General features: G+C 45.7%; 1 protein-coding gene across 3 annotated transcripts in view; it reads right to left on the bottom strand.

Moving 5' to 3' along the window:
- LOC138750107 (glycogen synthase kinase-3 beta-like) overlaps window positions 1–22659 on the bottom strand; it is a 397322-nt gene that overhangs the window by 368965 nt on the left and 5698 nt on the right. Inside the window, exons 2-3 of one of the 3 annotated variants that reach the window (XM_069912246.1) lie at window positions 21568–21755; window positions 18918–19129 (exon numbers count right to left, since the gene is read on the bottom strand). The exons of the other annotated variants lie outside the window; for them this stretch is intronic. Of the exons in view, the coding sequence (XP_069768347.1) occupies window positions 19073–19129; window positions 21568–21755 (245 nt within the window). The 3' untranslated portion in view covers window positions 18918–19072. Of the gene's footprint in view, window positions 1–18917; window positions 19130–21567; window positions 21756–22659 lie in introns of those variants that run through there. 3 annotated transcript variants of the gene reach the window in all.

Here is a 22659-nt window from a genome sequence, read left to right on the forward strand (position 1 = left end):
ATTTACTCTTAAATCACAGCAGAAACATAGAACACTCCACCAAAGTACAGGCCCTTCAGCCCTCAATGTTGTGCCAACCCTTAAATTCCTTCTGAAAAAAAGCATTAAACTCTTCCTATCCCGAAACAATAAAGAGAATTTAATTCCTGCTTTTGACAAACAATTGTTCGCAGAACAAATATTAAAAATAATAACAACAGAAAATGTTGGAAATAGTCAGCAGGTTGGACACATACTGACTTGTTGGGAGTTTACAGACTTTCCTGTTTTTATTGAAATATCCAGTAATTCCAGTTTTATCATTTACACTTTAAACCTTGGGGTTTTTCATTTTAACTTACAATAATAAGAGTATCTGGATCCATTTATCAAGTAGGAATGTATAATTTCTGAAGTGTCAGTTAATGAAGTAGACAAAGACGATGTGGTCAAACATTAATCATGGCTTTTATAAGCAGAAAGTCATGGTACAATAATGAAAGACAATACATGCATTTTCAGTAATATCCAAGGGGAGTGTCCTTAACAGTAGAGATAATGCACAGCCAATGTTAGTACAGCAAGGCTCGCCAGAGAGGAGACAGGTAGCTTGGCAGACATTCATCACAGACTACCTCCAGCAGAAGAAGGGTTAAAATCAAAATGACAGCTGCTAGGAAAGACTGAAGCAAGCGATACATGGATACCAGGTTTGGTATTTAGATACCCTAAGAGCCAAAATACACCAGTATCTAGCAAGCAATCAAAATATAATGGGATGTTTTATGAATATGTCAGCCTATCAGGTTGTTTACGAATTCTGTTGCTTCGTCTCAAAACAGGTGGCTCCTTTGCAACGTTGGGAACCGATACAGGTCCTGGGTCTGTCGTGTGGGATGGACTGGCTTCTGGACCCGCTCCAGAATCGACAACGTGAGGAAGTGGAGCCTCAGCATGGCCATCTGAAAGCTTACTAGGGGTCACAGGCTGGGGTGGGGGGGGGGGGACGGGTTGAGTCCAAATTCTCAGGCTCCCTCTGAGTAGCGGTGCGAGGAAGGGGAAAACCAGCTGAGGCCAGATCTCTTAGGGTTACAGTGCCAGTACTCCCATCTGGGAATTTAACATGAGTGTAGTTGGGGTTAGTATGCAGTAGCTGAACTGGTTGGACTAGGGGGTCTGCTTTACGCGCCCGAACATGGCTCTTCAGCAGCACGGTTCCAGGCTCAGATTAACAGGCTGGCCAGTCCATCACAGTTCCTGATTTCCTAGGAAAGGCAAACATACGTTCATGAGGTGTTTGATTTGTTGCAGTACACAATAAAGACCGAATTGAATGTAGCGCCTCAGGCAGCTCCTCCTGCCACCAGGTTACAGGATAACTACGTGTGTTTAAAGTAAGATTAACAGTCTTCCGGACTGGAGCACTAGCCCTTTCAACCTACCCATTACCCTGTGGGTTGTAGCTCATGGTACGGCTGGTGGCAATCCCCTTTTGTAGCAGGGCTCGCCACAGTTCAGCGCTCATGAATGCAGAGCCCCTATCGGTATGAATGTAATTGGGAAAACCAAAAATGCTAAAAATTCTGTCAAGTGACTTAATGACAGATGCTGAAGAGACGTCAGGGCAGGATATTGCAAAGGGAAACTTGGAATATTGGTAAATTACATTCAGAAAATATACATTTTTGTTGTTGGAAGGTAACGGTCCTTTAAAATCTAAGCTAATCCTCTCAAAAGGTTGGGTTGCCTTGATGAGAGATGCCTCTGGAGCTTTGAAGTATTGTGGTTTGCATTCTGCGCAAACAGGACAGCTTTTAGTCAGTTTCCTGACTTGTTCCAGAGAGTAAGGAAGGTTGTTAGCCTTTATGTAGTGGAAGAATCTCATGACTCCTGGGTGGCACAGACTGCTATGGATCTCTTTTACCCCCTCCAGCTGAGCACCAGCAGCAGATCATGACAATGTTTCAGAGGGATCACTTAACCTGCCCGGTCTGTACTGGATCTCATACTTAAAAGTAGAGAGTTCTATTCGCCAGCGTGACATCTTATTGCTCTTGTCTATACTTTTGTGTTTAGTACTGAACATGTAGGCTACAGATTTCTGATCAGTAACAAGAGTAAATTTTCTGCCGGCTAGAAAGTGTCTGCAGTAGCAAACAGCTTCAATAATAGTCTGGGCTTCTTTCTCAATGGCAGGATGTTCAAGTTCAGGTCCGCGTAAAGTGCGGGAGAAACACGCCACAGGTCTGCCCTTTTAAGGGTTCCTGTCAAGGCACAATCTGAGGCATGAGTTTCCACCTGGAAGGGACATCCTCGTCAATGGATGAGAGGGCAGCTTTGGCAATATCAGATTTAATTCTCTCGAAAGCCTTCAAGGCCATTGGAGTGGGAAGAAATGATTTTTAAGGACTTTTGCTGAGTTTGGGGGTGGTAACTTCTTAAGGGGGCCATTCTTACCAGGTTGGGGCAGATTACGCCCTTGCGGACAATGTAGCCCAGAATGGGTAGTTCTGTCGCGTTCACACACATTTGCCCTCGATAAATGTAAGGTTGAGTTCTTTAGCTGTTGCTAAAAATTTCTTTTCCTTGTTGTCATTCTCAACTTGTGTTTTCCCACAGATCATGACATTATCCAGATAGGGAAACGTACCCTGTAACTCATACGTCCTAATAATGTTTTCTATTCCCTCTGAAACATGGAAACACCATTAGAGAACCTAAAATGTACCCTTTTAAACTGGCATAACCACCCCACCACCCCCCCTCCCCCCATCATCAGCTTCAAAAGCCATTTAAGGCTGTTTCCTTTTCCTAATGGGGATTTGGTTATAAGCTGCCTTGAGGTCGATAATGGAGTACACTTTGTATTGTGCTATCTGACTAATCGTTTCATTGATGCGTGGCAGTGGGTAGGCATCCAAGTTAGTGTAATGGTTGATTGTCTGGCTGTTGTCAATAGCCAATCGTCTCTTAGTGTGATTTTTCACGACGACCACTTGGGCCTCTTACTAGGTTCAATTACTCCCTCTTTAAGTAGTCCCTGGGTCTCAGCTTTGATAAACTCACAATCCTCTTTGCTGTAAAAACGGCTCTTTGTGGCAATCAGCTGGCACTCAGGGGATAAATCACTGAAAAGGGAAGAAGATTTGATCTTTAATGCAGACAGACCGCAGTTACTAGCACGGGTAAGTGGTAAGTGTAAGTAGTGGCCCACCAACATTTAACACTACACTGTTCATCTGAGATTGAATATCTAACCCCAGCAACACAGGGGCGCAGAGCTCTGGCATAATAAAGAGCCACCCATCAGCCAGGCAATCTCACTGTAAATTTAAAGTAACTTTACACTTGTCCCGTACAGTTTTTGTAAGTTCACTGCAAACCATCGATATCTTTTGGTTTGCTGGATGTCTCCACAAACTTAAGGCTCTGGCAACTCTCTCATAGATGGAGCTGTCAGTACTCCCTGAGTCTATTAGACAATCAAGTGTCTCACCATTCACCTCCCACTTCATAGTTGACTTCCAGTTCATAACATCCCCCAAGCTTTGTAGTCAATTGAGCTACCACAGGGGGCCTCTCCTTGCCATCACTTGAAGTCGATTTAGCCTGCTGCTCTGAAGATTCCCCCTTTTCACAGTTGTCTTCTATTCCTGCAGCTCCAGGACACATTATCTTCTTCTTCTTATCAGTGAGAGTACTTTTTGACTTACACGCTTTAGCAAAGTGGTTGTCTTTTCCACAATAGCTGCAGATAGCAAATCAAGCCGGGCATTTCTGACTGGGGTGCCAGCTCCTATCACAGAAGCAGCATTTTTCAGGAGTTCATCCTTTTCATTCCTTCGGGTTTCCTGCACTCCTGGATGTTTCCTTTTCGGTTTCTAGCATTTCACTGGAGCGCATGACACTTCTCAGTGTTTTGGTTACATTGACTGCCTAGTCGTAGGTTAAGGGCTCCGTATCCAGAAACCTCTGTCAGATGTAACTGGAGTCAATCCCGTTGACAAAAGCATCCATCTTCAAGGCATTGCGGTGTTGACTGCCCTGACATCACATTCATTTGCCAGTGAGCCGAGGGCCAGTGAATAGGTAGCATCACTTTCCCCGGGTTTCAAGTCAGCAACTGGTGTCCAGCAAGCACCACATTCCGTGGCGCTGCATAGGAAGCAGTTAGACGTTCCCGGGCTATAGCCAGAGTGGTAGCTCCTTGTGTTAGGGTGAAAGGGACTTCACCCAGCAAAGAGTTCAGGTGCCCCCACTGAATCGCCTCATCGATCATGTTGTATCGAGCCATGTAGTAATCGAAACAAGCAATCCCGTGGTTGAAAGTTTCTCTGGCCCTCGGGGCAGACTGGTCGATTATCAGCCACTCTGGCTTGAGTGCTGCCTCCATTTCTGCTCATAATTTTGAAGTGCCATTTGATGAAGTAGACAAAGACGATGTGGTCAAACAATAATCATGGCTTTTATTAGCAGAAACTCATGGTACAATAATGAAAGACAATGGGTGCATATACAGTTATATCCAAGGGGAGTGTACTTAACAGTAGAGATAATGCACAGTCAATGTTAGTACAGCAAGGCTTGCCGTGGGGGGATGGGAGTGACAGGCAGCTTGGCAGACATTCACCACACTGGCCTTCTTTGAAACAGTCCTGAACTATCTTAATACCCTTAGAATTCCATCTCTTCAAATAATTATTAAACATTGATAATTATATAAGCTGATTATTATATAACATGGTTTGGATTGGTAATTTACCCTTTGATCCTAAAACCCTATTTCTTTTAACCCAAATACTTAACAAATGTTTTAATTACATTGCATAATTGCATATTACATTCCTGCAATAAATCCACATTCCTTTTAAATATAAACTGATGTATCTCAACTTCAGATATACAAGCTATTTCCACCTTTGCCCAACTCAGAGGTTGATCCACATCCATCAATCTACTAACAAATTTCAACTGAGCTGTATCATAATAATTTTGAAAGTGAGATAACTGCAATAAACCTAAAGCATATTTCCATGCAAGTTTATCTAAAGCTACTTGGGCTAATTTTCCTTTCCATAAAAACTCCCACACTACCTTATTCAAGTCCTGAAAAAAATCCTTTGAAAGTAAACATGGTATAGTCTGAAACAAATATTGAATTTGAGGAAAAATATACATTTTAACACAATTTACTTGACCAATAAATGTTAACACCAAATCTTTCCATTTAATCAAATCCTTTTTAATCCTTTTTTAATAAAGGGACATAATTCAATTTATATAAAGATTGGTAGTCTGCACTTACTACCACTCCCAGATATTTAATTCAATCTGACCACTTCAATTTTATAATACTTTTATATTCTGAATACTCTCCATCCCCAACTGGCAATATTTCACTCTTAACCCAATTTATTTTATATCCAGGTAACTCCCCTAATTTTAACAATCTTTTAAATATTTCAAAAACTGTTCCGGTTCTGTCAAATAATTAAGCACATCATCTGTAAATAAATGAATCTTATATTCATCCTCCACAACTTTCATTCCTTTAATCTTATCATTCTGTCATATTGTCTGAGCCAATGGTTCAATAGCCAATGCAAATAAGGCTGGTAACAATGGAAAACCTTGTTGAGTCAAACGCGTTAATTAAATGGTAAGGAAATTTGACCATTTGTCACCACCCTAGCAGTTGAGTTTGTATATAAAGTCTTAACCCAGCCTATAAAATAAGGGCCAAAATGAAGCTTCTCTAACACCTTAAACAAAAAATTCCACTCGACCCTATCAAAAGCTTTTCTGCATCCAGTGCAATCATGGTTTGGTTGCTGTCTAAACACTTTGACTAATGTTATCAATCTACAAACATTATCAGATGCATTTCTATTTTTAATAAAACCTGTTTGATCTATATATATCAACTGAGGTAAATATTTGGCAAGTCTATTCGCTAAAATCTGTGCTATCATTTTATAATCTATATTTAATAAAGATATAGGTCTATACAAAGATACCTTCAATGGATCCCTATCTTTCTTAGGAATCACAGTAATTATAGCACTTAAACAAGATTCTGGAAACAACTGCTCCTCTGTTACTTGTTGCAGCACATCTCCAAATATAAAATATAAATCTTCATAAAATACTTTATAAAATTCAACAGAAAATCCATCATCTCCTGGCAACTTTACATTTGGCATTTCTTGTAGAGCCTCTTTAATCTCAAAGTCCATAAATGGCACATCCATTTCTTTAAACTCATCCTCCCCTAAAACATGTAAATTTAATTTATATAAAAAGAATTTGATAGAACCAGCATCCTGCTTTCCCTCAGAATATATAATTTTTGATATTTTTGCCCCGGTCCGGGCAGGGAGTGGGAGGCGGCGGCCCCAGTCCAGGCGCAGGGAGAGCAGCAGCGGCCCCGGCCCCGGTCCGGGCGAAGGGTAGACGGCGGCGGCCCCGATACGGGCAGGAGCAAGGGGGAGACGGCGGCCCCGGCCTTGGTCGTGTGAGGCAGGCGGAGGCCCCGGTCCGGGCAGGGAGTGGGAGGCGGCGGCCCCGATACGGGCAGGAGCAAGGGGGAGACGGCGGCCCCGGCCTCGGTCGAGTGAGGCAGGCGGAGGCCCCGGTACGGACAGGGAGTGGGAGGCGGCGGCCCCAGTCCGGGCACAGGGAGAGCAGCAGCGGCCCCGGCCCCGGTCCGGGCGAAGGGTAGACGGCGGCGGCCCCGATCCGGGCAGGAGCAAGGGGGAGACGGCGGCCCCGGCCTCGGTCGAGTTGGGCAGGCGAAGGCCCCGATCCGGGCAGAGAGTGGGAGGCGGCGGCCCCAATCCAGGCACAGGGTGAACTGCAGCGGCCTCGGCCCCGGTCCAGGCAGTATGGACCGACCTAGGAGGGGAGGCAGGCCCCTCCAGCCCGGGTAAGAAACCTGCATAGGAGAAGGCCACTCCGATATAAAACCTACGACCCAAGGACCTCGCTGCCACGTCCCAGCTTGCTTGGCCACGGCACACGAACCATGGGTGTAAAGGGTGGGGCCAGTACTGCGCGCACTGCACTCCACCTAAAAGCTCCTTTGCGCAGGCCCGAGGACAGGTCCACGTCCTCCCCCTCCACGTCCTCCCCCTCCACATCCTCCCCCTCCACGTCCTCCCCCTCAAAAGATGCTCACAAACTCAAGCTAGCATGCTGGAACATCAGAACCATGCTAGACAAGGCTGACAGCCACCGACCTGAACGTCGGTCTGCCCTCATTGCACATGAACTCCTCAGACTTGACATCGACATAGCCGCTCTCAGTGAAGTCTGCCTGGCAGATGTAGGCAGCCTCCAAGAACGCGGCGCGGGCTACACACTCTACTGGTCTGGCAAGCCTTCGGATGAACGACGCCTATCTGGTGTAGGCTTCATGGTCAAGAGCTTCATTGCCTCCAAACTCGAAAACCTTCCGACAGGCCTCTCGGACCGAATCATGTCCATGCGACTCCCACTTCAAAACAAGCGTCACATCACCCTCATCAGTGTCTATGCTCCAACCCTCCAGGCGGAACCAGCAGAAAAGAACAAGTTCTACACCGACCTGCGCAACCTCATCCAACATACCCCTACAGCCGACAAGGTTGTCATCCTGGGCGACTTCAACGCTCGTGTCGGCAAAGACTCAGAAACCTGGCCAGGAATCCTGGGCAAGCATGGCGTCGGCAAGTGCAACGACAATGGGCGCCTCCTGTTGGAGCTCTGCGCAGAACAGCGGCTTGTCATTACAAACACCCTTTTTCAGCAGAGGGACAGCCTTAAGACCACCTGGATGCATCCCCGATCCAAACACTGGCACCTCCTGGACTACATCCTGGTGCGAGAAAGTGACAAACAAGATGTGCTCCACACCAGGGTCATGCCTAGCGCGGAATGCCACACTGACCACCGGCTGGTTCGCTGCAAGCTCAACCTTCACTTCAAGCCAAAGCCCAGGAACAATAAAGCCCTCAGAAAGAGGTTCAATGTTGGAAACCTGCAGTCAGACGAAGCGAGAGGAAACTTCCAGGCAAACCTCAAAGCAAAGCTCGACGTTGCAACCCGCCTCACGGACCCGTCCCCTGAAACCCTCTGGGATCAGTTGAAGACTACCATACTGCAATCCACTGAAGAGGTACTGGGCTTCTCCTCCAGGAAAAACAAGGACTGGTTTGACGAAAACAGCCAGGAAATCCAGGAGCTGCTGGCAAAGAAGCGAGCTGCCCACCAGGCTCACCTTACAAAGCCGTCCTGTCCAGAGAAGAAACAAGCCTTCCGTCGCGCATGCAGCCATCTTCAGCGCAAACTCCGGGAGATCCAAAATGAGTGGTGGACTAGCCTCGCCAAACGAACCCAGCTCAGCGCGGACATTGGCGACTTCAGGGGTTTCTACGAGGCTCTAAAGGCTGTGTACGGCCCCTCACCCCAAGTCCAAAGCCCGCTGCGCAGCTCAGACGGCAAAGTCCTCCTCAGCGACAAGATATCCATCCTCAACCGATGGTCAGAACACTTCCAATCTCTTTTCAGTGCCAACCGCTCAGTCCAAGATTCCGCCCTGCTCCAGCTCCCTCAACAGCCCCTAAGGCTAGAGCTGGATGAGGTTCCCACCCTGGATGAGACATATAAGGCAATCGAACAACTGAAAAGTGGCAAAGCAGCAGGTATGGATGGAATCCCCCCAGAAGTCTGGAAGGCTGGCGGCAAAACTCTGCATGCCAAACTGCATGAGTTTTTCAAGCTTTGTTGGGACCAAGGTAAACTGCCTCAGGATCTTCGTGATGCCACCATCATCACCCTGTACAAAACAAAGGCGAGAAATCAGACTGCTCAAACTACAGGGGAATCACACTGCTCTCCATTGCAGGCAAAATCTTCGCTAGGATTCTACTAAATAGAATAATACCTAGTGTCGCCGAGAATATTCTCCCAGAATCACAGTGCGGCTTTCGCGCAAACAGAGGAACCACTGACATGGTCTTTGCCCTCAGACAGCTCCAAGAAAAGTGCAGAGAACAAAACAAAGGACTCTACATCACCTTTGTTGACCTCACCAAAGCCTTCGACACCGTGAGCAGGAAAGGGCTTTGGCAAATACTAGAGCGCATCGGATGTCCACCAAAGTACCTCAACATGATTATCCAACTGCACGAAAACCAACAAGGTCGGGTCAGATACAGCAATGAGCTCTCTGAACCCTTCTCCATTAACAATGGCGTGAAGCAAGGCTGTGTTCTTGCACCAACCCTCCTTTCAATCTTCTTCAGCATGATGCTGAACCAAGCCATGAAAGACCCCAACAATGAAGACGCTGTTTACATCCGGTACCGCACGGATGGCAGTCTCTTCAATCTGAGGCGCCTGCAAGCTCACACCAAGACACAAGAGAAACTTGTCCGTGAACTACTCTTTGCAGACGATGCCGCTTTAGTTGCCCATTCAGAGCCAGCTCTTCAGCGCTTGACGTCCTGCTTTGCGGAAACTGCCAAAATGTTTGGCCTGGAAGTCAGCCTGAAGAAAACTGAGGTCCTCCATCAGCCAGCTCCCCACCATGACTACCAGCCCCCCCACATCTCCATCGGGCACACAAAACTCAAAACGGTCAACCAGTTTACCTATCTCGGCTGCACCATTTCATCAGATGCAAGGATCGACAATGAGATAGACAACAGACTCGCCAAGGCAAATAGCGCCTTTGGAAGACAAGACAAAAGAGTCTGGAAAAACAACCAACTGAAAAACCTCACAAAGATAAGCGTATACAGAGCCGTTGTCATACCCACACTCCTGTTCGGCTCCGAATCATGGGTCCTCTACCGGCACCACCTACGGCTCCTAGAACGCTTCCACCAGCGTTGTCTCCGCTCCATCCTCAACATCCATTGGAGCGCTTACACCCCTAACGTCGAAGTACTCGAGATGGCAGAGGTCGACAGCATCGAGTCCACGCTGCTGAAGATCCAGCTGCGCTGGATGGGTCACGTCTCCAGAATGGAGGACCATCGCCTTCCCAAGATCGTGTTATATGGCGAGCTCTCCACTGGCCACCGTGACAGAGGTGCACCAAAGAAAAGGTACAAGGACTGCCTAAAGAAATCTCTTGGTGCCTGCCACATTGACCACCGCCAGTGGGCTGATAACGCCTCAAACCGTGCATCTTGGCGCCTCACAGTTTGGCGGGCAGCAACCTCCTTTGAAGAAGACCGCAGAGCCCACCTCACTGACAAAAGGCAAAGGAGGAAAAACCCAACACCCAACCCCAACCAACCAATTTTCCCTTGCAACCGCTGCAATCGTGTCTGCCTGTCCCCCATCGGACTTGTCAGCCACAAACGAGCCTGCAGCTGACGTGGACTTTTTACCCCCTCCATAAATCTTCGTCCGCGAAGCCAAGCCAAAGATAATTTTTGATAAAATGAATAAAACTGATCATTAATTTCCTGAGGTTCATAGGTAAGTGTTGAGTTATTTTCACAGCATAGTTTGTGATGTCTGCTCTTTATTGAATTGCAATGTTAATTCCTTATGAGCTCGCTCACCAATGCATAATAACGTTGCTTAGACTGATAAGTCTGTAAAGTATTAAATGTAATTTCAACTTCATTAAAGCAGCTGTTTTTTTTAATCTTTTATAGCATCTTTCTGGAATTCCTTTTACAATTCAACAATTTTTTTCTCTAATGACGAGCTTTCCGTCATATATTGCTTTTCAACTTTCATAGTGTAACTAATAATTTGCCCTCGTAAATATGCTTTCAAAGGATCCCACAATACAAAATTACTACAGACTGAATTGATATCCTCAGCCAAAAACAAAGTAATTTGCTCCTTAACAAAGTAATAAAGTCCGGTTTCTTCAATAGCATTGTATTGAATCTCCATCTATAAGACGATTGTACGACTTCTGAAACTACACAGGAAAAAAATAACATAGAATGATCTGATATAATCCGACTTTTAGACTAAAGCTTTAATACTCTGCCTTGCAGTTGTGCCGAAACCAGAAAAAAATCTATTCTCGAAAAGAAATCATGTCCAGAAGAATAAAAAGAAAAGTCTTTTTCTGTAGGATTTAATCTCCTCCACACAGCAACCAATTCCAAATCCTTCATCAGAGCTCCTATTTGAATGACAACCTTTGACTTCCTTATACTTTTCAGAGATCTGTCCAACAAAGGATCCAAAACTCAATTAAAATCTCCCCCGACCATAAGATTATTATGAGCCTGATTAAGCAATAAAAAAGCCTCTGACATAAACCATTCATCAACTACATTAGGTGCATAAATATTTAATAAAGTCCATGATTCTGCCAAAAATTTGCAATTAACCATTAAAACCATCCCAGCATTTCATTCAAATGATTCTATTTCAAACAGTAATTTCTTATGAATTAAAATCACTACACCCTTCACTTTAGAATTAAAGGAAGAAGAAAATACATGGCCAACCCACTCTCTCTTTAATTTCAAATGTTCTTTTTTACTCAAGTGTGTTTCTTGAAAAAAGCAATAGCAACTCGTTTAAGCTTAATTGGATTATTCAAAGCCTGAACATTAAAAGTTGCAAAATTCAAATTAGATATTTCTTAATCTAATAATATATATGCTCCTCTTCTAATTCCCTTAATATTCTAACTCCCTATATAAAAATTCCAAAAAAAGAAAAAAAAACAATCCCCAAACAAACTACTAAAAAAGAAGTAGCCCCCTAAAAATCTGGGTGTGGTGAAACCTACTAGTGGCAGATGACTAAAGGTCTCAGTGTCATCCACAACCCCCCCCCCCCCCCACCCAGTCAGACTTTCACAAATTCCTGAAACAAAAATAATCAACCCAATGATTCCAGTCCCAATGGTTTTTCTGGAGCTTCGATATCAAGTCGACTTTGTGCCAATTCAATTTTCTTTCCATTCTTTCCATGTTTCCCATTCTTCCCATTTTTACCCTCCTCTTAGGTGAAAATGATGACGATCGTCCATTTCCTCATAAATCTGGCAATGAATTGGCAAAAAGTAATGCATCATGATCATTTTCAAAGAATTGAGATCGAACGTTCCCATAAAAAACTTTCAGCACGGATGGATAACGAAAGGCAAATTTATATCCCTCTCACCACAATACTTCTTTAGCTGAGTTATATTCTCGATGCCTTCTAATAATTTCTGAACTCAAATCTCCATTAAAAAAACATCCTATTGTTCTGGACCATTATTCCAACCTGATTCTGCCGTGCTTTCTACACCGCCATTCGCAACATCATTTCTCTGTCCTGATATTTCAAACAACGAATCAAAATTGCATGTGGTGGTTGGCCTGGAAATGGTTTCTTCCTTAGTGCTCTATGTGCTCGATCTAACTCCAGACCATCGAGAAAAAATTCCTTGCCCATCACCTCAGGAATCCTTATCTTAAAAACTTTATCGGATCAGAACCTTCTTTATCTTCTGGAAGACCTACTATTTTACATCATTTCTTCGACTCTGATTTTCTAATACACTGCCTGGCAGTTCGGGAGCACGCAGTGTAGCGTCGGAAGATGCACGTGTACAGTCAGTGACTTTGCTGGGCATGCGCGGTGGGTCACGGGTCTGGGAATTACTGAACAATGCGTGGGCTGTGTGGGAGCCCAAACAGCAGTGCCTGATGCATTCAGCATGCTGTAAACGGGCTTCCAAACCCGCAGCTGTACTGGAAGATGACCTATGATGTTAGAGAAGGAAGAAAGATCAACGTTACAGGAAGAAGTGGGGACTGACACCAGAGAAAGTAGGCCTCGAAGGGAGGTGATGGAACCTGGACTGGATTCTGTGTTCACAATTTCGGAAGGGATTGCTCATCAAATGGAAAATTTGTCAATACAGATGTCTACACAGATGACTGAAGGATTTATGGAAGTGGAAAGTAAAATGAATACTATATGTGAAGAAATGACTTGTATGAAGCAAGATATTAATGTAGTTAAAGGTGATGCTAGTCGATGAATAAAATCAGTGGACACTGTACAAGATAACTTTAAAAAGATTTTATTAGACCATCTTAATTTTATAAATGCGTTTACATGCTTTATAATTCCCCTCCAATACTGGTAGACAATAGACAATAGACAATAGACATTAGGAGCTGGAGTAGGCCATTTGGCCCGTCAGGCCAGCACCGCCATTTTAGATCATGGCTGATCATTACCATCAGTACCCCTTTCCAGCCTTATCCCCATAACCCTTAACTCCGTTACCCACAAGAGTCTTATCTAACTCTCTTTTGAACATAGTCAGCGAATCCACCTCTACCACCCTCTGTGGCAGAGCATTCCACAGATTCACACTTCTCTGGGTAAAAAAATGCTTTTTCATCTCTGTCCTAAAGGGCCTACCCTGTATTCTTAAACTATGCCCTCTAGTCCTCGTCTCCCCCATCATTGGGAACAAGTAATCAGACTTCACCTTGTCTATCCCCCTGATGATTTTGTATACCTCAATCATGTCCCCCCTCATCCTTCTAAACTCCAATGAATACAAGTCCAGTTTTTCTAGCCTTGCTGCATATGACAACCCTACCATCCCTGGAACTAACCTTGTAAATCTGTGCTGCACACCCTCTATAGCTAGTATGTCCTTCCTCAAGTTTGGAGACCAGAACTGGACGCAATACTCCAGGTGGGGTCTCACCAGGGCCCTGTATAACTGCAGAAGGGCGTCTCTGTTCCTATACTCCAATCCCCTCTTTATGAAAGCCAACATTCCATTTACCTTCTTCACAGCTTTCTGAACCTGCATCTGAACCTTCAGTGACCGGTGAACAAGTACACCCAGATCCATTTGCACTTCCCCACTCCCTAGCTTGTCTCCATTTACATAATACTCAGCTTTCCTATTACTTCCCCCAAAATGAATAACCTCACATTTGTTCACATTGAAATTCATCTTCCATTTAGCCGCCCACTCCTCCAGCCTGTCCAAGTCCCTCTGCATTTTCCTTACATCCTCCTCACACCCCACACCGCCACCCAGTTTAGTGTCATCTGCAAATTTGCTCATGTTATTGATAATCCCCTCACCCAAATCATTAACATAAATTACAAACAACTGAGGACCCAACACCGATCCCTGAGGCACTCCACTCGTCACATCCTGCCATTCTGAAAAAGACCCATTTACTCCAACCCTTTGTTTCCTATTTCTTAACCAATTTCCTATCCATGTCAGCACCTTACCTCCAATACCATGCTCCCTGATCTTGCCCACTAGACTCCCGTGCGGTACCTTATCAAAGGTCTTCTGGAAGTCCAAATACACCACATCCACTGGCTCTCCCGAGTCCACCCTCTTTGTCACATCCTCAAAAAATTCTAGAAGGTTAGTCAAGCATGACTTACCCTTGAGGAATCCATGCTGACTAGCCCTTATACTATTATTACTGACTAAGTGTTCTGCTATTTCTCCTTTTATGATAGACTCCAATATCTTCCCCACCACTGATGTCAGGCTAACCGGTCTATAATTTCCCATTTTCTCCCTTCCTCCTTTCTTAAAAAGCGGCACCACATCAGCCACTCTCCAATCCTCAGGGACCTCCCCGGAATCTATGGAACTTTGGAAAATGTCGACCAGTGCCTCCACAATTTCCATAGCCACCTCTTGAAGCACCCTAGGATGCAGCCCATCAGGCCCTGGGGATTTATCAGCCCTCAGTCCCAACAATTTACTCATAACCTCCTGCTTCTGGATCTGGATATCCATTAGATCCCCTACCTCCCCAGTAAAGTTCCCCAAGTCTCTTGGTACCGCATGATCACTACCCCCTAACTGACTATAACCTATATCCTCCTTGGTGAAGACAGTTGCAAAGTATTTGTTAAATTCCTCTGCCATCTCCTTGTTTCCGGTAATAATTTCACCCTTGCCCATTTTCAAAGGCCAATTTTAGACCGAACCAATTTCTTCCTCTTCACATACTTAAAAAAGCTTTTGCTATCCTCCGCAATATTATCTGCTAATTTCCTCTCGTACTTCATTTTCCCATCTCTTATGGCTTTCTTAGTTACCTTCTGATGTTCTTTGAAGGTTTCCCAATCCTCTAATTTCCCACTCTGCTTCACTATCTTATAATTATTCCCGTTGGACTTGATAATGCACTTGATTTCCTTAGTTAGCCAGGGCTGCCATTTGCATCTCCTAGAGCCTTTCCTCCACTTTGGAATAAATTTGTCCTGAATCCTGTGAAAAATGTCCATAAAAACCTGCCATTTTTCCCCAGTTGTCCTCCCAGCTAGTGTATCTTCCCATTTTATTTTGGATAGCTCCTCCCTCATAGCTGCAAAATTCCCTTTATTTAACTGAAGTACAGATGCTTCCGACTTCCTTTCCATTTCCCTTTCTAATTGCAGCTTAAAAGTAACCATACCATGGTCACTATTCCCTAATGGCTCTCCTACATCAAGGTCACTTATTAAGTCTGCGTCGCTGCACAGCACCCAGTCCAGAATCGACTTCCCCCTGGTAGGTTCCTCCACTAGCTGTTCCAAGAAAGTATCTCGTAGACATTCTATAAACTCGCTCTCTTGTGTTCCTGCCCCCGTCTGATTATCCCAGTCCACCTTCATGTTGAAGTCCCCCATAACTACCGTATTGCTACCACTTTGACATGCCACTCTTAATTCCTGATTTATACTACTACCGATATCTGAGCTACTTTTCGGAGGCCTGAAAATGACCCCCATTATATTCCTCTTGCCCTTGCAATTTCTTAATTCAATCCAAACAGACTCTACCTCACCTGTTTCAATGTCCTTCCTTTCAAACGCCTGAATCTCATTTCTTACCAACAGAGCTACCCCACCTCCTCTTCTTAACTTTCTGTCCTTTCTAAAGGACGTGTACCCTGGAACATTTATTTCCCAATCCTGCCCTTCCTGCAGCCATGTCTCCGTTATTCCGACAATGTCATAACCTCCCATCGCCATTTGCGCCTCAAGCTCATCCATTTTATTCCTTACACTCCTTGCATTCATACACAATACCTTGATGCCATACCTCCTTTCTCCCTCCACCTTGGTTCTTGGTGCATTCGTTCTTATTCTCCTATCACTTTTAGCTCCCTTATTCCTTATTGTTTCACCGTCTATCGGAACCACCCCTATATTCTCTCTCCTATCTACTTCCCTATCAGTCCTGTTCCCTTCCCCCTGCCAAATTAGTTTAAATCAGCTCCGACAGCTTTATTAAACCTAACTGCCAGTATATTGGCCCCCTTCTCATTCAGGTGTAAACCATCCCTCATGTATAGGTCCCGTCTTCCCCAGAAGAGATCCCAATGGTCAATGAACCTGAATCCCTGCACTCTGCACCATTCCCTCAGCCACACATTTAACCTCTTGATTTTATTATTCTTGCCCCCACCCTCGCACAGTACAGGAAGCAGCCCCGAGATTACAATCCTGGAGGTCCTGCTTCTCAACCTCCTTCCGAGCTCACGGTAGTCTCTCTTCAGGATCTCCTCCTTCAATCTATCTACGTCATTTGTGCCCATGTGTATCAGGACCTCTGGCCGGTCTCCTTCCCCCCCCAGGATACTCTGAACCCTATCCGAGACGTCACGTACCCTGGCTCCTGGGAGGCAACACACCATACGGGAACACTTGTCAGGTTCGCAGAATATTCTGTCCGTTCCCCTAACGATGGAGTCCCCAATGACCACCTTGTTCCCCTTCTTCTCCTTCCGTACCACTGTCTCCTTTGACGCTACCTCTGGCAGGTTATCTTCCCCTACTTCATCCAATACTGTATATTCGTTGCTAAGATCTGTAGCCACTGGGGTGCTCTCCACAGAGCTAGCAACTTTTGCCCCACTCCTGACAGTAGTCCACTTTCCTGACCCCCCCAATCCAGGGGTAAGCACTTCCCTGAGTGTTGAATTAATAAATTCCTCGCTCTCTCTGATTAGCCTCAGATCATCTAGCTGCATCTCTGTTTCTTTAATTTTTTTCCTAAATGCTTGTGTCTCATTACATCCCCTGCAGGTATATCCTATGGAAATGTTTATAGTCTTGTCACCAACCTCCTCACACTCTCTGGTGAGCCTAAGGTCATCTAGTTGGAGCTCCAGTACCTCAACTCGGCTCCGAAGGAACCCCATCTCCTTGCACCTGGCACAGATATGGTCTTTTGGGAGGGTGGAGGTCACCCATGGCTCCCACACATGACAACTTGAGCATAGCACCAACCCCATGGACATGGCTCAGCCTTTTAATGGTAGGGTACTCACAATGCACTTTACCTAGGAAGGTCTTTCTCTACGCCTGCTTTCGCCGAAGCCTGATGAGCCAAAGCCTGGAAGTCCCACTCCTTCGCTGGGCCACTCACGCGCTGGGCCTCTTATTTATCTGCCTTTTACCCAATTAACCCCGACATGCTCACCTGCACAGCCTCCCAACCAATGGCCGCCTCCAACGCCGACTCCTCCCCTCAGGCCCTGGTAAGAGACATTTTAAAAAAAGTTTTCCTACCTGCCCCCGACTCTTTTCTTTTCTGTCTTCTGTCTTCTGTCCTCTCCTCTCCTGACTGCTAGGCCCTGTCCCCGGTAAAAGCCTTTTTAAAACGCCTTACCTTCCCGACACGCTCACCTGCACGGCCTCCCGAGCAATGGCCGCCTCCAACGCCGACTCTTCCCCTCAGGCCCTGGTAAGAGACTTTTTTTTAAAGTTTTCCTACCTGCCCCCGACTCTTTTCTTTTCTGTCTTCTGTCTTCTGTCCTCTCCTCTCCCGACTGCTAGGCCCTGTCCCCAGTAAAACCCTTTTTAAAACTCCTTACCTTCCCGACACGCTCACCTGCACGGCCTCCCGAACAAAGAGTATTTCACTCTTATCCCAGTTTACCTTGTACCCAGATAACACACTAAATTGAACTAAACATTCTTGTAAATACTTCAAAGATTGTTCTGGACGTGTCAAATAAATCAATACATCAGCAGCAAATAAATTAATCTTATATTTATCATCCCAATAACAGCTCAGCCAACATACAGCCAGCTGACCAGACGTCTGCAAGAGAGGGAAGGCCTGGTGTCAATGTCACAGGGTGCCAAGGGACGTGAGAGACGGTGGAGTCGAAGTGTGGGGACTGTCCCATCGAACAACCTGGGGTCAGTCACAGGGTGAATCTCCCTCTGCACCATCACATCACACACTCTCAGGGTCCAAAAGTAAAGCTTTCTCCGCACCGTCCCATCACACACTCCCAGTGTCAGACACAGAGTAATGCTCCCACCACATCATTCCATCACACACTCCCAGCATCAGACACAGTGAAGCTCACTCCATGGCAACATATGACACACTCTCCGGATCAGACTGAAGGGAACATGGGGGAAGTTGCAAAAATAGTCTGGAACATGAGGTGAAGTGTGCAATCTGTCAGGGACACCAGGGAAGGTGCATAAATAGTGGGGAACAGAGGTGAAGGTGTATAAATAGTCAGGAACATGGGGGATGGTATGTAAATATTTGGGAACATGCGGCATCTGGCACGACACGCTCCCTGGCAGTTCTCACCTTCCTTAATCCTTGCACCTCACCCTCCCTTGGCCTGGTACCTCTCATTCCCTCTCCCTGGTACTTCATACCCACCCTTTCTCTGGCACCACTCCCCTCATCCTCTGGCACATCTCTCACCCCTCTCTATGTCACATCTCTCCCTCGGATAACTGCCTCAATCTATCTCTTCCCACCTTGGATGAAGCTTTCTCACTTTTACATGAGAATACTCAACCCCCCCCCCCCCTACCACCCCACCATTTGGGACATCGCCATCTCAGTCATCGTGGGACACTCTCTCCATCTCAATCTCTACGCATCTCAATCTCAGCCACCCCAACCCGTGATATCAACCCTCCCTCTCTGTGCTGGACAGTTCTGCCTTTTTGCCTGAAGTGACAGGGAACCTTCCTACAGTCGACTTATTATTCACCGATATTTGAGATGTAGTCTATAGCTCTAAAGATGAGCTCTGGTGCTCGATAATACTGGGGCCAAGCAAACCTTTGAGGTGGAAAGCAGGGGTGGATCAACCGAAAATAGCACTCATGGCAGTGGTGGACAACTTCTTGCAAGAGCAGGACTTGGTGGCGGCCATGATTTCTGTAGAGAACGAGAGGATAGACTGAGCGTATGTGTTCTTCGTACCTTTGATAATGCTCCCCCCCACCCATCCAGTGCCAGCACATTCACACCCCCAGCCCCCACAGTCAAACCATTGGGATTCCATGCCTGGGGGTCGATGAGGGATGAAACGTTCCATGAAGGGATCAATTGTCTTAAGAATTTGGGGACGTCCTTGAGACACGCCAAGAGTCATAGCCTCCAGTCAGAGAGCCAGTCATCCACAACTACCCTCTGGTTTCTCCCACAAATCCAATGCTGAAACCAGTGTAGGCATCACCATAAATACTGAGCAACTGAACCTTCCTCCCATGTGGGAACCTCTTAAATCCTTTACTAAAGTCCATGTGGACAACAGTCTTTTCTTCATCAATGTTCCTAGTAACCTCCTCGATAAGATTTGTAAAAATACGACCTACTGGTACAAAGCTGTGTTGGCTGGCCCTTATTTGTCCCTAACTCTCAAAATACTTCTATATCCAATCTCTTAGAGCACCTTCTAATGACTTGTCTACTCCTGATATTAGGCTCACCGGCCTATCATTTCCTAGGTTATTTTTGGAGCCTTTTTTAAACAATGGGACAAGATGAGCTCCCCTTCAATCCTCCGACACCTCACCTGTGGCTAAGGATGTTATCATATATATCTGACAGGGCGCTTGCAATTTCTCCACTAGCCTCCCTCAAATTCCAAGGGAAATGGGGATTTATCTACCTTTATTCACTTTAAGACAACAAGCACCTCCTCCTCTTTATCTCGGTTCCCTGACCTCACTGCTTATATGCCTCGCTCCCCTAGACTCTGTGCCAGTTTCCTGAGTAAAACGAGCTTTAAGAAAAAGTTATAAGATCTCCCCCATCTCTTGTAGCTTCATGCATAAATGATCACTCTGATCTACAAGAGGACCAATTTTGTCCCTCCAGATTTCCCTATTAATTTGGTCCTGCATTTTCTAATCCTCCTCAAGATCCTTATTTGCTCTTTGTTGCCTGTACCTGCTGTACACCACTCTCTTCTTTGGGAAATCGAGGTTCCCTCTGCCTGCTAACTTTGCCTTTAATCCTCACATGCAAACCTTGTGTTTCCACTTTGAAAGCCTCCCACTTACTGAACATGTTTGCCTGAGAACAACCTGTTCCAATCAATGCTTTCTAGATCCTTTCTCAATTCCTCAAAATTGCCCTTTCTCCAATTTAGAATTTCAGCCCGAAGACCAGACCAATCCTTCTCCATAATAAACTTGAAACAAATGGCATTATCATAACTGGACCCAAAATATTCCCCTCCATATACTTCTTTCCCCTGTCTTGTCTTGTTTGACAATAGGTGATCCAATACAGCACTCTCTATGGTTGGTACCTCTATATGTCAATTTAAAAAACTTTCCTGGACACAGTTGACAGACTCCAAGCCATCAGTCCCAGTCAATATGTGGAAAGTTAAAATCTACTATTCCAACCTGATGTTTCCTGCAGCTGTCTGCTATTTTCTCCAGATTTGCTCCTCTAATTCTCATTTACTGAAGGGCAGTCTATAATACAAGCCCATGAGTGTGATTATCCCTTTCCCGTTCAACAGCTCCACCCATAGACCCTCAATAGACAAGCCCGAGGGTCTGTCCTGTCTGAGCACTGCTATAATATTTTACCTGATGAGCAACGCCACTCCTCCCCCTTTCATTCCTCTCCCTCCATCACATTGGAAACCACTGAAACGTCGTGCTGCCAGTACTGGGCTTCCTCCCACCAAGGGCTACAGTTTCAAAATTCCACGTGCCAATCCATGCTCTAAACATCTGCCTTTCTGACAATACCCCTTTCATTGAAATAGATACACCCGAGAACATTTACACCAGATACAACACAGTCCAGACATCACCTTTTCCCTCCTCCACTCCCCTATCTGCTCTGTCACTCTGGTTCCAATCTCCTTGCAAATCGAGATTAAACACCACCCATCCCCCACCCCACCAGAGCAACACGAGCAAACATTCCTGCAAGAATAATTATCTCCCTCTTGTTCAGATTAACCGTCCATCAGAACAGGTTCCAACCTCCCTGGAAGACACCGTCAAATTTGAAACTGGGTTTAGTGGCACCATTAATAGCCCCGGGAGGGCTAACTAGGCCAGTCCGGTCACACTGTGTCTTGGTGCAGGATTGCCCACCAAGAGGTGGCACGGTTAGTGTTGCGGTTAATGCAATGGAGTGACAGTGCCAGCGACCGGGGTTTGAATCTGGCACTGTCTCAACTGCTCCACTTTCCTCCCACCCTTCAAAACACATCAGGGGTGTAGGTCAATTGGGTGTAATTGAGTCACAGTGGTTTATTTGATGAAAGGACCTGTGTCCATGCTGCATGTCTAAATTTAAATTTCAGGCTGTCCCATTTCTGAAAAACTGCTCTTCCCCATCACCTTGAATCTTTTGCCCTGCAAGATCTTCTTGATGGAAATCAGCTCTCCACCGTCCACCATCCTGGCCTGGTACACCACACTAAAAGACCCATTGCTGATAATTTTAATACCTGCGTAGGGCACCTTCTTGGGGCCATCGGGTCCACGATCCAGTGTGGCCACCACTGTTGTGGCCTTATTGCTATCTCCTGTGGGGCAGAAGAAGCAGCATTTACACCTCCAGAGAGTACAGAACAGGCCCTTTGTCCAAGGTGGTCTCTGTCCTTCCCTCTAACTCCCTTCCAAACATCACCTAAATGTCAGAATTCATCCTCTGGTGGTTTGTTCCAGTCTCTTTATTTTCCAAAATTTTATTGAAGAATTTTACAAAAACAAAAAAAATCTAAAACTAACCCCTACGACGGCCTTTCTCATCCGTCCCCTCTACACCCACCCCCTTCAACCCTCCCCACTTCGGATCTTATTTGTTTTAAAAACACAGTAATACTGATTAAGACAGGTTACTGTATGGTGTGCCATGTTTTACATCTTCCATCACTAATCAAACTTTTCTTTCTTTGGCTTGACTTCGCAGACGAAGATTTATGGAGGAGTAAAATGTCCACGTCAGTTGCAGGCTCATTTGTGGCTGAAAAGTCCGATGCGGGACAGGCAGACACGGTTGCAGCGGTTGCAGGGGAAAATTGGTTGGTTGGGGTTGGGTGTTGGGTTTTTCCTCCTTTGTCTTTTGTCAGTGAGGTGGGCTCTGCGGTCTTCTTCAAAGGAGGTTGCTGCCCGCCGAACTGTGAGGCGCCAAGATGCACGGTTTGAGGCGAGATCAGCCCACTGGCAGTGGTCAATGTGGCAGGCACCAAGAGATTTCTTTAGGCAGTCCTTGTACCTCTTCTTTGGTGCACCTCTGTCACGGTAGCCAGTGGAGAGCTCACCATATAACACGATATTGGGAAGGCGATGGTCCTCCATTCTGGTGATGTGACCTACCCAGCGCAGTTGGATCTTCAGCAGCGTGGATTCGATGCTGTCGGACTCTGCCATCTCGAGTACTTCAATGTTAGGGATGAAGTCGCTCCAATGAATGTTGAGGATGGAGCG

Source organism: Narcine bancroftii (assembly GCF_036971445.1).
Source record: "Narcine bancroftii isolate sNarBan1 chromosome 5 unlocalized genomic scaffold, sNarBan1.hap1 SUPER_5_unloc_1, whole genome shotgun sequence".
NCBI classification, from domain to species: Eukaryota; Metazoa; Chordata; class Chondrichthyes; order Torpediniformes; family Narcinidae; genus Narcine; species Narcine bancroftii.